The sequence below is a fragment of the Dryas octopetala genome, chromosome 2 (assembly GCF_963921425.1).
Source record: "Dryas octopetala chromosome 2, drDryOcto1.1, whole genome shotgun sequence".
In the NCBI taxonomy this organism is placed as follows: Eukaryota; Viridiplantae; Streptophyta; class Magnoliopsida; order Rosales; family Rosaceae; genus Dryas; species Dryas octopetala.
The window spans coordinates 18,820,614-18,833,520 of record NC_141367.1 but is presented as its reverse complement, the minus strand read 5'-3'; the positions used below and the strand labels follow the sequence as shown (position 1 = coordinate 18,833,520).

At 35.2% G+C, this 12,907-nt stretch overlaps 2 protein-coding genes and 1 non-coding gene across 3 annotated transcripts; 1 reads left to right on the top strand and 2 right to left on the bottom strand.

Moving 5' to 3' along the window:
* On the bottom strand, positions 1 to 1,336 carry LOC147293727 (uncharacterized). The gene is made up of 3 exons (XM_086231122.1): positions 806 to 1,336; positions 487 to 717; positions 1 to 228 (listed from the first exon to the last, which is right to left on the bottom strand). The coding sequence occupies exons 1-3, from the start codon at positions 1,334 to 1,336 to the stop codon at positions 97 to 99; spliced, it is 894 nt and encodes a 297-aa protein (XP_086087248.1). The 3' UTR covers positions 1 to 96.
* Positions 1,337 to 1,603: 267 nt separating this feature from the next.
* TRNAK-CUU (transfer RNA lysine (anticodon CUU)) lies at positions 1,604 to 1,676 on the top strand. The gene has a single exon. It is a non-coding gene; the product is annotated as a tRNA-Lys (tRNA).
* A 230-nt stretch (positions 1,677 to 1,906) lies between these two features.
* On the bottom strand, positions 1,907 to 6,188 carry LOC147293725 (Haloacid dehalogenase-like hydrolase (HAD) superfamily protein). Its single transcript, XM_086232419.1, has 5 exons — positions 5,642 to 6,188; positions 4,969 to 5,011; positions 4,437 to 4,497; positions 2,796 to 2,930; positions 1,907 to 2,558 (listed from the first exon to the last, which is right to left on the bottom strand). The coding sequence occupies exons 1-5, from the start codon at positions 6,009 to 6,011 to the stop codon at positions 2,394 to 2,396; spliced, it is 774 nt and encodes a 257-aa protein (XP_086088545.1). The 5' UTR covers positions 6,012 to 6,188; the 3' UTR covers positions 1,907 to 2,393.
* Between the last annotated feature and the right edge of the window lie 6,719 nt (positions 6,189 to 12,907).

Sequence of the window (12,907 nt, the reverse complement as noted above, 5' to 3'; positions counted from 1 at the left end):
AACAACAACCTAAGCATGCTGAATTGGGTATCAAGAAAAGAATCTAAATGTATGAAAAATTCAAACCCAAGAATGATGAATGCTTATTTGGGCCGTCTACATGATCTTGTAGTAACAGTCGCCTCCATTGAGAAGGAATTGATAGGCTTTGTCACAGTGGCATCTGAAGTGAATGACCAAGCTGTCATCCTTCTTCTCCACATTCACAAATTCTCTCTCACAGTTAACCTGCAACAACAACAACAACAACAATGAAATGTTTACTTTATGATCATTAAGTATTTCATGGTTGACATCAAATTACCAAATTAAAGAATCTGAAAATACCAAAATCACTGCTTGCTTTGATGGGTTGTTTAGAAAATGCATGAAAAATGTAGGACAAATCAAATTTTCCATCTTGGGGTTCGATTATTTCAGACCCAAGAAAACAAACTCAGCATATTTGATTTTCTAGGAACCCAAACAGAGAATTGAAACCAATACCTGGGTAGCAGCATTGTCATGATGAATGTCTTGATCAGTGGCTCCATTTTCTTCTTCTTCTTCTTCTTCTACTTCTTGATCCTCTTCTTGTTGTTGTTCTTCTTCTTGTTGCTCTTCCTCTTGTTGCACTTCTTGTTGTTCTTCTTCTTGTTCCGATTCTTCATCTTCACTCACGAGTTGCTTGCACCACAGGCTCATCTCTCTGAGGCAACACTCCATCCTTCTCAGCCTCTGCAATTTTTCCCAAAACACATCACAACAACGAACAAAGAGAGAGAAAAAAAGAAAGAACAAACTTGAAGAATTTCAAGAATCAAACCTTGGAATCGGGAGTCTCGAAATCGCTGCTGAGGTAGGAGGGGCTGGAGGAGCGCGAGGAGGACTTGGCAGGCGAAGGGTTGAGATCGGAAACGGTGCGGCGCAGAGTGGGCTGCGGCGGAAGGGGAGGCAGAAGTGTTGAATTGGAGGAGGGTTTGGGTGGGGATGGCTGAAACGGCACCGCATTGATGAAGCTGGCCTTGTTGGGGTGGTGGTGGTCCGGAGACTGAGGAGGGTTGTAAGGGTCGGAAACGCAGCGGCGGAGAAGAGGCTTGGTGGGTTTGGGTAGTTGGTTGAAGACAGTGAAAGGAGGGAGGGAAATCTTGTAATATCCAAGTGGGTCTGGGTTCGGGTTCGGGTCGGAGGGTGATGACCTTTTCATGGAGCCAAGAGGTTCAGCACTGCTGTAGCCACAGGCGGTGCATGGTGGGTGGTGGTGGTGCTGATGATGATGATGATGATGATGAGCAGTCTTGGTTGGGGTGGTAGGGGTGGTGTTGGTGGTGGATTTGAAGCTGTCGAGGCGGGACATGGCTTTGATTTTCTGGGTTTTGCTGCTGAGGAATTGATTGATTCTTGGTTCTTGGAAGCTGAGAGGAAATGAATTGATTTGCAGGGGAGGGAAAGAGGCGGGAGGGGGTTTGTTTATATAAGAGGAAATGAAAGGGCTTTACTGCAAATACAATGTTTAGTTTGTTTTTTGTGTAAACAGTAAGCCGTTCATTTTGGCGCCAAAAGCCAAGAGAAAAGGAAAAGTTATTTAGAATAATTAAAAAATTTAAGGAAAAATAGTATCCAAGCCCGTCTAGCTCAGTTGGTAGAGCGCAAGGCTCTTAACCTTGTGGTCGTGGGTTCGAGCCCCACGGTGGGCGCTTCTATTTTTGCTTTAACCTAATCATTATTTTACAGTAATACTATACTTATTATATTTTTATACTATAATTTTATACACACATAAGGTAAGATGTGAGACAATTAGTATTATTGATTATTTTATTAATGATCAATTTTTCCAAGGTTAATAGAAATGTTTGGATGCACTTTTTGTATCATACATGAATCAATTTTTCCAACAATATCATACCATAACATTTGAAACAAGTTGGCTGAAATCATTGCACAAATTTGCAACCACGAAAATAAATAACTTCGCAGACAGGCTGGTGTCACAAAGAGAGAAGGAGAGAAGAGAGAGAGAAAGAGAGAGAGAGAGGGGAGGATGGGGATACCACCAGCAAATGCAAGTCCTCTGCAACCACACGTACAGCAACCATCTTTTCTTGCATGAAATATTCTGCGTCTATACAACTACAATACCACTCCAGGGTGGACATTTGATCAGTGTCTCCCAAAATATTTTCTTAATAAATGGTAATGTAGTATGATACTAGGCCTAAAAACAGGTTTCTACAAAGTTCCTGTGACTTTATCTATCAGGTCGCAATTTATTTTCTCGTCATTTTTTTGCGACCAAAGAACAAATCATACTACAAGTACTCCAACCCAGTTCTTCGATTCTTTCCTAGATGATGCACATACAAGACATTCTCCATAACATCTTGAGCAATAATTGACAACAGGTTTGAGGATCAAGGAGACAGGTGAAAATGTGCTTCCAGTAGCGAGTGAACTTCCATTAGGGAAGACACCATGTAATCTGGTTTGTGATCGACATTGGCATATTCTGGCGAGTCATACCTCCCACTTTCATCAAGTAAGCATGTAAATGCTCCTGCTCGCTTCCCACAAACCACCTGCAAAGTCAGGTAATTGTTCATAAGAATATCCAAAATCTACTTATATCCATACTGCAGCTCGGAAATGTAGCACACTTGCAAGTTCCAATGAAGAAATTCAGGTTCCTTAAATTATTTAATCATCGCTCTTGCACTACACCATACAACATAGGTAAAAAATGGCACTTAATGATGCAGCAAGAACATCACATAAAATTATTTTCGAAGGAAATTAACAAATACGCGAACACTCACATCATCTTTAAGGGAATCACCGACCATCATTACTTCACTAGGTTTAACTTCCCAAGCTGAACATATATGCAGTAGTGGAGCCGGATCCGGTTTGTAAGGTCGAAATTCCCTGCTCAGAGCTGGAGAAAATGTCAACTGCAGTAATGATTACATTGAAAATAGGATATCAAAGTCCACTACCAAGTGATTAATAAGAAAGAAATAATAAGGAATGGGATGCGCCTCAAGCATACATTACAGAAAATTATGGGATTTGGCTGGAGGGTCTCAGTTAGTGGGATGCACCAGATAGTATATGGGGATATATCTAGAATATAGACATGAAGGATTAGTAATGAGCATGCAGAAGTTGACTGACTTTAGGGCGTAGCCAGATCAGAGTAGGTTCATCCATGAACACAATTACAATAACCAAAACCATTTCATAATCGTTTCCTCTCTAAATTTCTGAGAGAAATTCATCAATAGAGAAGATGGGTTGATTCAGTAAAAAAAAAAAAAAAAAAAGATGGGGGTTGATTCAGAAAAAGCAGAAAGGACGGGTTGCCTATGCAGGGACTCATGTTTTTGTTGAAGTCTTTACCCAGGAAGCCATTAGAAGTTAAAATGGGGCAAGCCTCAGCAAGTTTTAGTAGTCCATTACATGGGCATTATGAGTACTGTATAAAAAAAATTGAGAGAGAGAGAGAGAGCCTGGGAAATTCTCTAAGATTTACTCTAAAGACAGAAAATAAGCTCCCATTTCTCATATAAGAAGAGTGCAAGATCTAGGAGATTCTCTCATATTTAGTCTAAATTCATCTAAAGACTACGTATGGATGAGCACAAACATTTTGAATTGTCTCATATATTCAATTTAAAGACATCTGAAGTAGGCATGATAAGTATGAGCACATAGAAATTGACTTACTTCAATGCATACAACTCTCCCATTTCTCATGAGGAATAGAAAACTTGGTTTCATACAATAAGAACAAGAAGAATGCAAGACACTTGTAAATTTTCTCATATTAATCTAAATACATCTAACGAAGAAGAGGAGGAATGATGAGTATGAGCACATAGAAATTGACTTACTCAATGCATAGCAACTCTCCCATTTCTCATGAGGAACAGAAAACTTGATTTCATAGAAGTTTTGTTATTTCATTTCAATTTAATAAATTGATGCAAGAAACTGGGAAATTCTCTCATATTAATCTAAAGACATCTTCTGCTGTATCATCATCATTTAAGGCTGATTATGGGTAAGTATGTGAGAAAGGTGTTCAACTTCAGGAGAGACTTGAACAAGATCACATTAGAGATCAACAAAAAACTATCTTTTGCAGTTTTAGAACAAAGAAAAAATGTTACAAATGGAGGAATCAGAGGTGCATAATGAGGCCCTGTATGCCCTATTATGTTATCAGTGCAGACAGGTAAGCCTTGTTAGCATATATGGATGACAGATATTGCTTGGAGTAATGGACTCTTCCATATTTGTATGCCCAATCAAATACACATAATAATCAAATTACAGTCAATTGTAATGTGTTAATAAGACAGTTGAAAATCTTACGGAACAGTAATACATAAAAATTTTCATGTTACATGCAATCCTATTTTACACCAGTCAATTGTGCACTTCAATATGCTTACCCTGAACCGTTCATGAAACAAATCAACTGCAGACTTGACATTGCGTGTGATTAATCCCCTCCTGTACATTAATACAAATAATAAATAAGCATATCATTGTCATTGCTGACACACAATATAGGAAAGAGACATGCCAAATTAGACAATTTTATCACTTTTATACACAGATAACTATTATACTCCAAGTGAATGTTGATTAGGTTTTCAACTTATACCGTTACTTGGAAAATATAACAGGGATCATGGAAAGGGATCTATGTAGATCAACTCTACAACCTAATTCCCAATTAGGACAAGGTTCACTCATAGACCATAGTCCAAACATTTCTTATCTTATACAGGGCATAACACTTTCCAACTAATCACCTTTAGCTAGTACTCATAATAACTTGAGTTGGCAGAAAGTAGGATCTTACTGGGTCAATGTTCAAATATCAACTCACATAGCCAATAGCTATACGTTTACTCGTACTACAAGTAAGAAGGAATGACTATCAGAGAAGATATAGACTTGGCATGTGCTGAGCATGACCTTATATTCTTAGAATCTAGAAACCCACAAAGTTCTGCTGCACCTGCACCATAGTTTATCCAAATGTTAATGAACAACAGTCATTGTATGATTTGTATCTGTAAGTGATAGACGTGCAAATGGACAATGCACTCTTATGTTCATGCAAAGTATAACTTAAATTCTCATACAAATAGTAGATTGAGCACCCAAATCTCACTTCAGAGGAAAGCAGAAAGCAAAGGGAAAGAAAGTGAAAATTATTCTCATTTTTCAAGAACTTTTTCAAGATTCAAAGGAATGTGTTAAATTGCTCATCCGTCAAGAACATCATTAAGAATGTTCTATAGTTTATTTATTGCTTTACACCTAGAAATAAACATCCCAAGGCATGCGCCACATGCACAAGAGCAAAACCCATGTCTCACAAAAACCTCATAATCATTAACCACCCCAAAACTACAACGACATAAAGAATTAATAATTTAACACAATCCAAGTATTTAATGCAAGTTATAGATTTAAGTCCCAACCATCCATTGTTTTATACAACCCACTTGTAAACAGTAAAATTATATGTACTTTAGAAAATAAAAATGAAACGAAACTAGAGCCAACATTATAACTTCCTTAACCAGCATTTTCCCGGAACCAAACAGAAAGCTAAAAAACCAACATAGAGAAATTCTCTCACCAGGCATGATCTGGAGGCAATCGAGCCCCTGGCGCTCGTAATCGGCAATAGTTTCGTACGCCTTTCGCTGCTTCTCGGGGCTCCAAGTCTCAATGTGGTGCAGTATGTCAATCCCAGAAGGGCTCTCGGCCTTGATTCTGAGGTACTCCTCCTCCCCAAGCACAGCTCTGTACATTGCCGCGAAATCGATGACCGGAACCGTGAGGGTCCCGTCCATGTCGAACACCACGCCTCGGAGGCGAGCCCTCGGCGGGGCTGCGGTGGTGAGGGTGGTGCTGCCCATTGGGGAGAGAGCGTTGGCCATGGGTATTTTGGGAAATTTGAATTTTGGGTACAAGAAGAGGACGGTTCTGGGTAGGAGTAGGGGCATGGGGTGAGAGAGAGAGAGAGAGAGAGAGGTGGGTCGGTGGAGGTATTTAAAGGGTTTGGAGTTGATGAAGGGAGCGAGTGTAATGTATTGGGTTTTGGCCTGATTTTAAGGGTAATGTTTGGTTGGTGGGAAAATGAGGTGGGAAAATGAGGTGAGAAAATGAGGGGTTATGTCTTTCGCGACAAGTCACAAGTCACAAGTGATTGCTTTGCTAATTTGCTTATTCAATTTTATAGGTACAATACTTGTCTTGTCAATCATAGTCATGCATATTTACATGCAAGACCCATTGGGTAGCTTTTTGAAATCTTCGGAGGCCATTTGGATCCATGAAAGGGCCAATTTTGGAGGATCCAATGGCCACCACATAGCCTTCATGATCACTGATCAGGTTTCTTCCCGATGGAATTGAATATCCTTCGCACTCTTGTTGAGGGAGAGCATATAACAAGTGATCACTGTGTTCTATAGTCGTTAACCAAAAAAAAAAAAAAAGGTGTTTTAACTTTATATGTTTTGTTTTTTTTTTGGCGGGTCAGTGAAATACAGGTATTGAAATAATAGAAAATTATGATTAAATATCAAATTTTAATAATTTTTTGGTATAGCATGAAGACCATATAATATTTAAATTGAATTACCAAATTTAAATGTAATTTTTTAGATTAGGTCATAAATATGTTGGCCTCTTTGATATGAGCATTTTCTATTTGATATTTTTATCTTTTGGCCCATATATGATGAGTATTAGTTAAAATTTATAAAATTTTGATAAAATTGCCCTTAAGGCTTTTATATTATCTTGAAAATTTGCTAATGTAGTCTCAACTTTACATTTAGTAGTGACTGTACGACACTCACAACTTCAAATTTAGTTGTGACTGAATGACAGTCACATCTAAGTTGTGAAACAATCACAGTTAAGTTGTAACTTAATTGAATTTTTTTTTAGAAAAATTATACTACAATATAGTATAAATAGAGGCCAAAATAATATTTTTACTCAAAATAATATATAATATAGTGGTGTGAGTTGTCTCTTTCAATTTACCAAGACAGTCACAGTTAAGTTGTGACTGAATTGATTTTTTTTTTAATACAATATAGTATAAATTAATGTAATATTTGTGATTAAATATTATTTTTATTTTTTTATTGTAGTGGCATGTGATGTAATATTTATAAATTCTAATACCTTTTACTTTATTAATTTGTTTGACTTTTCAACTAGTACCTAATCTAAAATGTTATTTAATTTTGGTACCTAAACTAAAAAGTTATTGAAATTTAGTAGTTAAAATTAATGGACCTTTGAAAGAAAAACAAGTATAAAGAGAGAGGGCCAATATGAAGTCGGGATCAACCCATTCACAACTCAAGTTTACACAAAACAGCCAAAAGGGGCCCAAAATAATAAAACTAGGCCCAAAACCAAAAACACAAACCCCTTGTCCCAATATGGTATATGTTAGGATATTTTATATAAAAAATTAGAGTGTAGTCTTTTTTATGTTTTTTTTTTTACTGAAATTTTGTCGATTTTTTTTTTCTCTAAATAAAGCCATCTAACCACTGTCACGTCTCCCTTTTTTTTTTTTTTTATATCCAGCGCTGAGCGCTCGGCCATGTTTTTTTTATAACAGCAAGTGTTGCAACAAGTAAAACATGTGGGATCCAAATTTGGAATATATGTGGCAGTATGTCATAGATCTATATCATAGACTCATTTATTTATAACAAGTAAAATGGTGACACATGCATTGCCACATCATTTGGGATCCAAATTTAGAATCCATAGCATTATTGCTTCCACAATAGTACATTATGTATTTATGTTGTATTGTTATCATTTTAACAAGAAAAACATGTTTTCAAAGAAAAGAATCGGTTCCTCACATACTTGGCAGGTGTCTTCGTTTACTTGGCAGAATAGAGATGAAAATTTCAAACCTGACCCCACCCCGCCCAGTTGACATCTCTAACCCCATAATATGGCGGGTGGAGCCTTGAGGCCTTGGGCAAAGATTAGGTTGATCTCCAAAAAATGTAAGGTGGTCTCTCCTCCCCCCACCCCTTTATTTGGGGAAGGTTGGTGGGGAAGAATAATATAGTCCCAACTTTGCCCCTCAACAGTACTCCATGTGTGTGGCACATGTTTAAAATAGAGTCCAAGCTAATTTGAGTTTGAACCATATTAGAAAATGTTAGACAATTCTTGGACCAATAAGAAAGAACGTAAACGAATATAGAATTTCTTACAAAATAAGCAGACCAATATGGTGCAATTTCCTCTTACCCTTTTGAACATACACTCTATATTTGTTTATATATTCATTTTGACGTGAAATAATCTCGTCCTCCAAATCAAAGCTCCCGAACAGAGACCAACTATCAATTTACCAACTTCCATAATTCCATTTGAGTATTAAGCATAAATCCAGCAAACAAAGTACAGCATTAACGAAATTAAATTAATAAACAAATCAAATCCAGGCTTACCCTAGATTTTCGCGCATATAATGAATCTTATTAAGCAACTCTCTTCTTTGTTGGACTGTTGCCAACTCCTTATTCTTTCTGTAATTAATAACCAAACCAAATATGATAATCGTGGATTACTATATCTAAAGATTCTGTATTCGTGGACCTACATATAAATGTAAGTTTTCCTCCCACAAAATTAGAGAGTTTTTATATTCGAACCTCTCTCTCCCAAATAAAAATAATGTCAACTGAGGCAACTCAAAGCATATATATATTCCTTTCTGTCAATGAATCCCAATCCAAGTACAGCAAAATCAATTTGAAGCCCAAGTGGGTTATGAGTTTCATAAAGATAAAAGCTTGCTTTTCCAAATCAAAATTTGAACTTTAGAGATTGATTAAAACCCATAATTTTGTGAGATATGTAAGTATTAGTCATTAAAAAGAGAGATCGAGTAAATAAAAATATAAAGATGCCTTGTTTTTCTCGTAAATTGAAAGTCGGAATTGGCATAAGGTTCCAACATTTTTTTTCGGTTAGGTGGGTTCTACTTTTTTACATTTTCCGTATGAGAGTTATTTTTATTTTTATTTTTTCTTCTTTCTGGGAGAAAAACAATAAAGAGGTGTTCAAGCATGTTCAATACATAGTAGCATGTATCCTTTTGTTTTGCAGGGTAGTAATGGAGAAGAAACCAACACAAAGGAGACGACAACAAATAAAAGAAAACAAAAAATGAAAACAAGGAGATGACCCCAATGAGTGCAAAGGCTGAGTGGCGCTAAATGGATTCCGAATTAAAATGAGATAGAATTTGAATGTTTTTTTGTCAAATTTTAAAGGGTAAATTGAAATATAAAAATATTAAAAAATAAGAAGGAGTGCATGAAGATAAAAGTGGAGGTAATAATAATGAGGGTTATTCGCACAAATACCTTGAAATTAATTTTCATTCTCACTTTATCTCCTGATCTTTATAAATCACTCTCATAAGATAAGTTATGTCAAATCCATTAATGGCTTCGTTAAAAAATCCGATGTGACACTTAAGTGGATGGGTATTTTGATAATTTACTGGTCGTTGGAAAAATTAACTCCACGTCAGCTTGATTTTGGTATTTTGGTAATTTACTGGTCGTCGGCCCCCTACTATCCAATTGAACCCTTTCATCTCCTTCCCCACTCGAACGAGCTCCCCCTCTTACCACCACCACCACCACCACCACCACCACCACCCTCTCTTTTCAGCTTCATCACTATTGGCGACTTCTACTAGCCAGAAACTTCCCTTTTCCTCTCTCTTTCTTTATCTCTCTCTCTTCCTCTCCTTCCTCCCTTATGCCCAAGTCTTCATTTTTTAGGTAAAGATACCCAAAACCAAATCTAAATTTTTAGTTTTGTTAATGGAGGTTTTGGAAAAATAGAGATAGAGATTCAAAGCCCAAATAAAAAATATAGGATTGTAATTTAAATAACTACTGTCGCATAGTAACAGTGATTGACACTATCTGACAGTGGCAATTTCATAATAAACAGTGACATTTACTGTTTTGAACTTTAAAAAAAAAAAAAAAAACTCTAAAATATATATATTTGAAAAGCAAGCCCACAACACAAGTACAAGAATTATGCAGTATATATTTGAAACACATGTACATATATTATTCAATGTTAATTGTACTAGACTAGAAACAATACTTAATGGATTCGATCACTACAAGAAAAGCACAAAAAAAACATAAATATCATAAAGGGAAGGAAAAATAATCATTTGATGTGAGAGCATCGTCATCATGAACAAACTCCATCTGTGCCAATAATTTGTTTTTTGTTTTTTTAGCATAAGACAAAGTAAAAGAGAGGAGAAATTCGAACTCTTACTTTTTGTTTTGTTTTGTTCTTTTTTTTTTGGCCACTACTTTTTGTTTTCTTTTTTGAGAGGAAGAATTGGAGCTTTTATTAATGTAGAGAGTCCTCAAACGAAATAGACCCCGGCGGCCCAGCCATTCAGCCAATGTGGTCCGGATTCAACATCCAACCAAACATAACACCCAACTCTTACTTTGAGTGTGGTGGTTAACGTACACTATTACTTCAGCTACAACAGGTCCTTACATGAAACTCGTTTTTTCACTAATACATATGTGGCTAAATAATAAGTGATGACAACCAAACTTCATGACTCAATTGAATTTGATACAACACCATAATTGTAGTATGATGTCGTACAATGTCTATTACTAAGGCCCTACTTGACAGTAATTTTAAAAGGGTTAAAAGTGTTTTCAAATAATTAAATGCGTTTTTGATTGCGTTTAGCGAAAAAAAATGAAAAGTGTTTTTGTGTTATAGTCTTATAGATAAAGAACAAGCCAGGATTTGACAGGAGGGTGAGTGTGCTAAATCTCTAAGCCATTTTTTTTTTTCCAATAGAAGATTTTGTTGAAATTTCAACGTCTTGTGATACTTTAATTTGTTCATTGACCACTAATTCGGATTCATAAAGAGACACTATAATTATTACACAAACTAACAACTTCATAATGTCTATAAGAAAAACTAATAAAATCACTCTAAAATCAACAAGCAAATCATATATGCATTTAAAAAAAAAAATAGTGTAACCAAAGCTAATCAATGACAAACGCAACAAATCACAATGAAAATTGAAGAAAATAAATGAAAACTTGAGGAGCTGATGCAGAAAACTTCCAACCACACCTAAATTAAACCCCCAAATTTAAAAATGAAATTAAAAGCTTAATGGAACTATTATTAAATCTTAAAAAAATCAAAAACTAGAAGGAGAAGAAGAATATATAGGGTTTATGGGTGAATGAGGTTGTGTAGAAGAAGAAGATGGTCCCAAAAACAACAAGAAGAACTAAATATTCGGATTGAGAGATAACTTGAAGCTGAGGAAGATTTGAAAAAAAAAAAAAAAAACATAGAAATTTGAAAATGAGAAAATAGGAGTAAAGTCAGACCCAATAGAAGTTTAGAAGGCACAATGGCACATGCCTACGAATATTTCTTTTTCTTAAAGTTGGGTTGGGCTATAGCCTACCCAGCCCTTGGAGTAGCTCCGTTTATGGTTATAGAAACGCTTCCAAGTAGATTTACAAAAAGCTTTTATATTTTTATTTTTAAAATATTATGTGCTTTTAATAAAAGTACTATTGAGCAAAAAAGTTTCCTACAGAAGCAACTCCCAAATAGACCCCATGTAATTAGCAAAGATTTTGGCTTATGTTTATGTTTTTTTTGTTATTTGTCAGAATTGTTTACATTTTTGTAATAAAATAAAAAAAATAAGAAGAAGATGAAGAAAATTGTATAAACACAAATATTGTAACCATGTCTCATTTCCACAAATAAGGTCCCAATTTGTTGTGTCACTAAAATTAATATTGTGAAATAAAATCATGTCCTCCCAAAAAAGAAAAAATTGAAATAAGAGAAAATTGAAGAGAGTAATTAAGTAGAAGGGAAATTATCAGTTTTCAAACAAATTTATCACATTCTAGGCATGCTGAGAACGTGACAATCGAGGACCAGAATATTCATCACTAGCAGATAAGCTTTCAGAAGTTGATGAGATTACCACCACAGAGTTCAATAGGTTGGAGAATTCTCTGTTATCCCTTTCAACCTCTAAAGATCTAGCTAGCTATATCAAGAAGGACCCGTGAAAAATGAAACTTTAATTTATGAAATGATTTTGTTCAATTAATGAATGATTTTGTTCGATCCATAGAACTGTAGAACAGTAGAAGTACTCCAAGTTCACGATTTCATAGAAACACAGCTCTTTAGTCCCCGATTTCATAGTTCTTGACAAAATTAAATAGATAAAAGTGTTCTTAGATTATAGATTACTTGTTAGTATTTTTTAGAAAAATATTTACCTACTATATAAAAAAATTTAGGTTCTAATAAAAGCATTATCGGCAGTAAAATGCTATTGAATAAAAATACTTCCTATAAAAACAATACAAAACATGCATTAAGTGTCAAATACCATTCCCCAAATAAAAAATAAATGTCATAAAACTATAAACCGATTGTCTCATACAAAAAAATATCATAAAGTATATTGTTTTTGATACCCAAATGTTAATAAATTAAGTACTAAATGCATGCATGCTCTATTAAGTATTAAGTACTAGACATTAATGCTTACATCTCGTTTGAAAAAAAAAAAAACATGCTTAAGTTACATATCCCACCATGTCTATCTCTTATGATCTTCTCTTTCCTAGTTATTTCTTTGATGAATCTTATTTATTTAGTGATTTATGAGATAAGCATGGATGGCTCTAATTCAACATTTGTTGACTGTCACTGACTGAGTGACTGGTTTAAAAACTATAGAACAATTTTTTAAGGGAAGAAGGAAACGGAGGTTTCT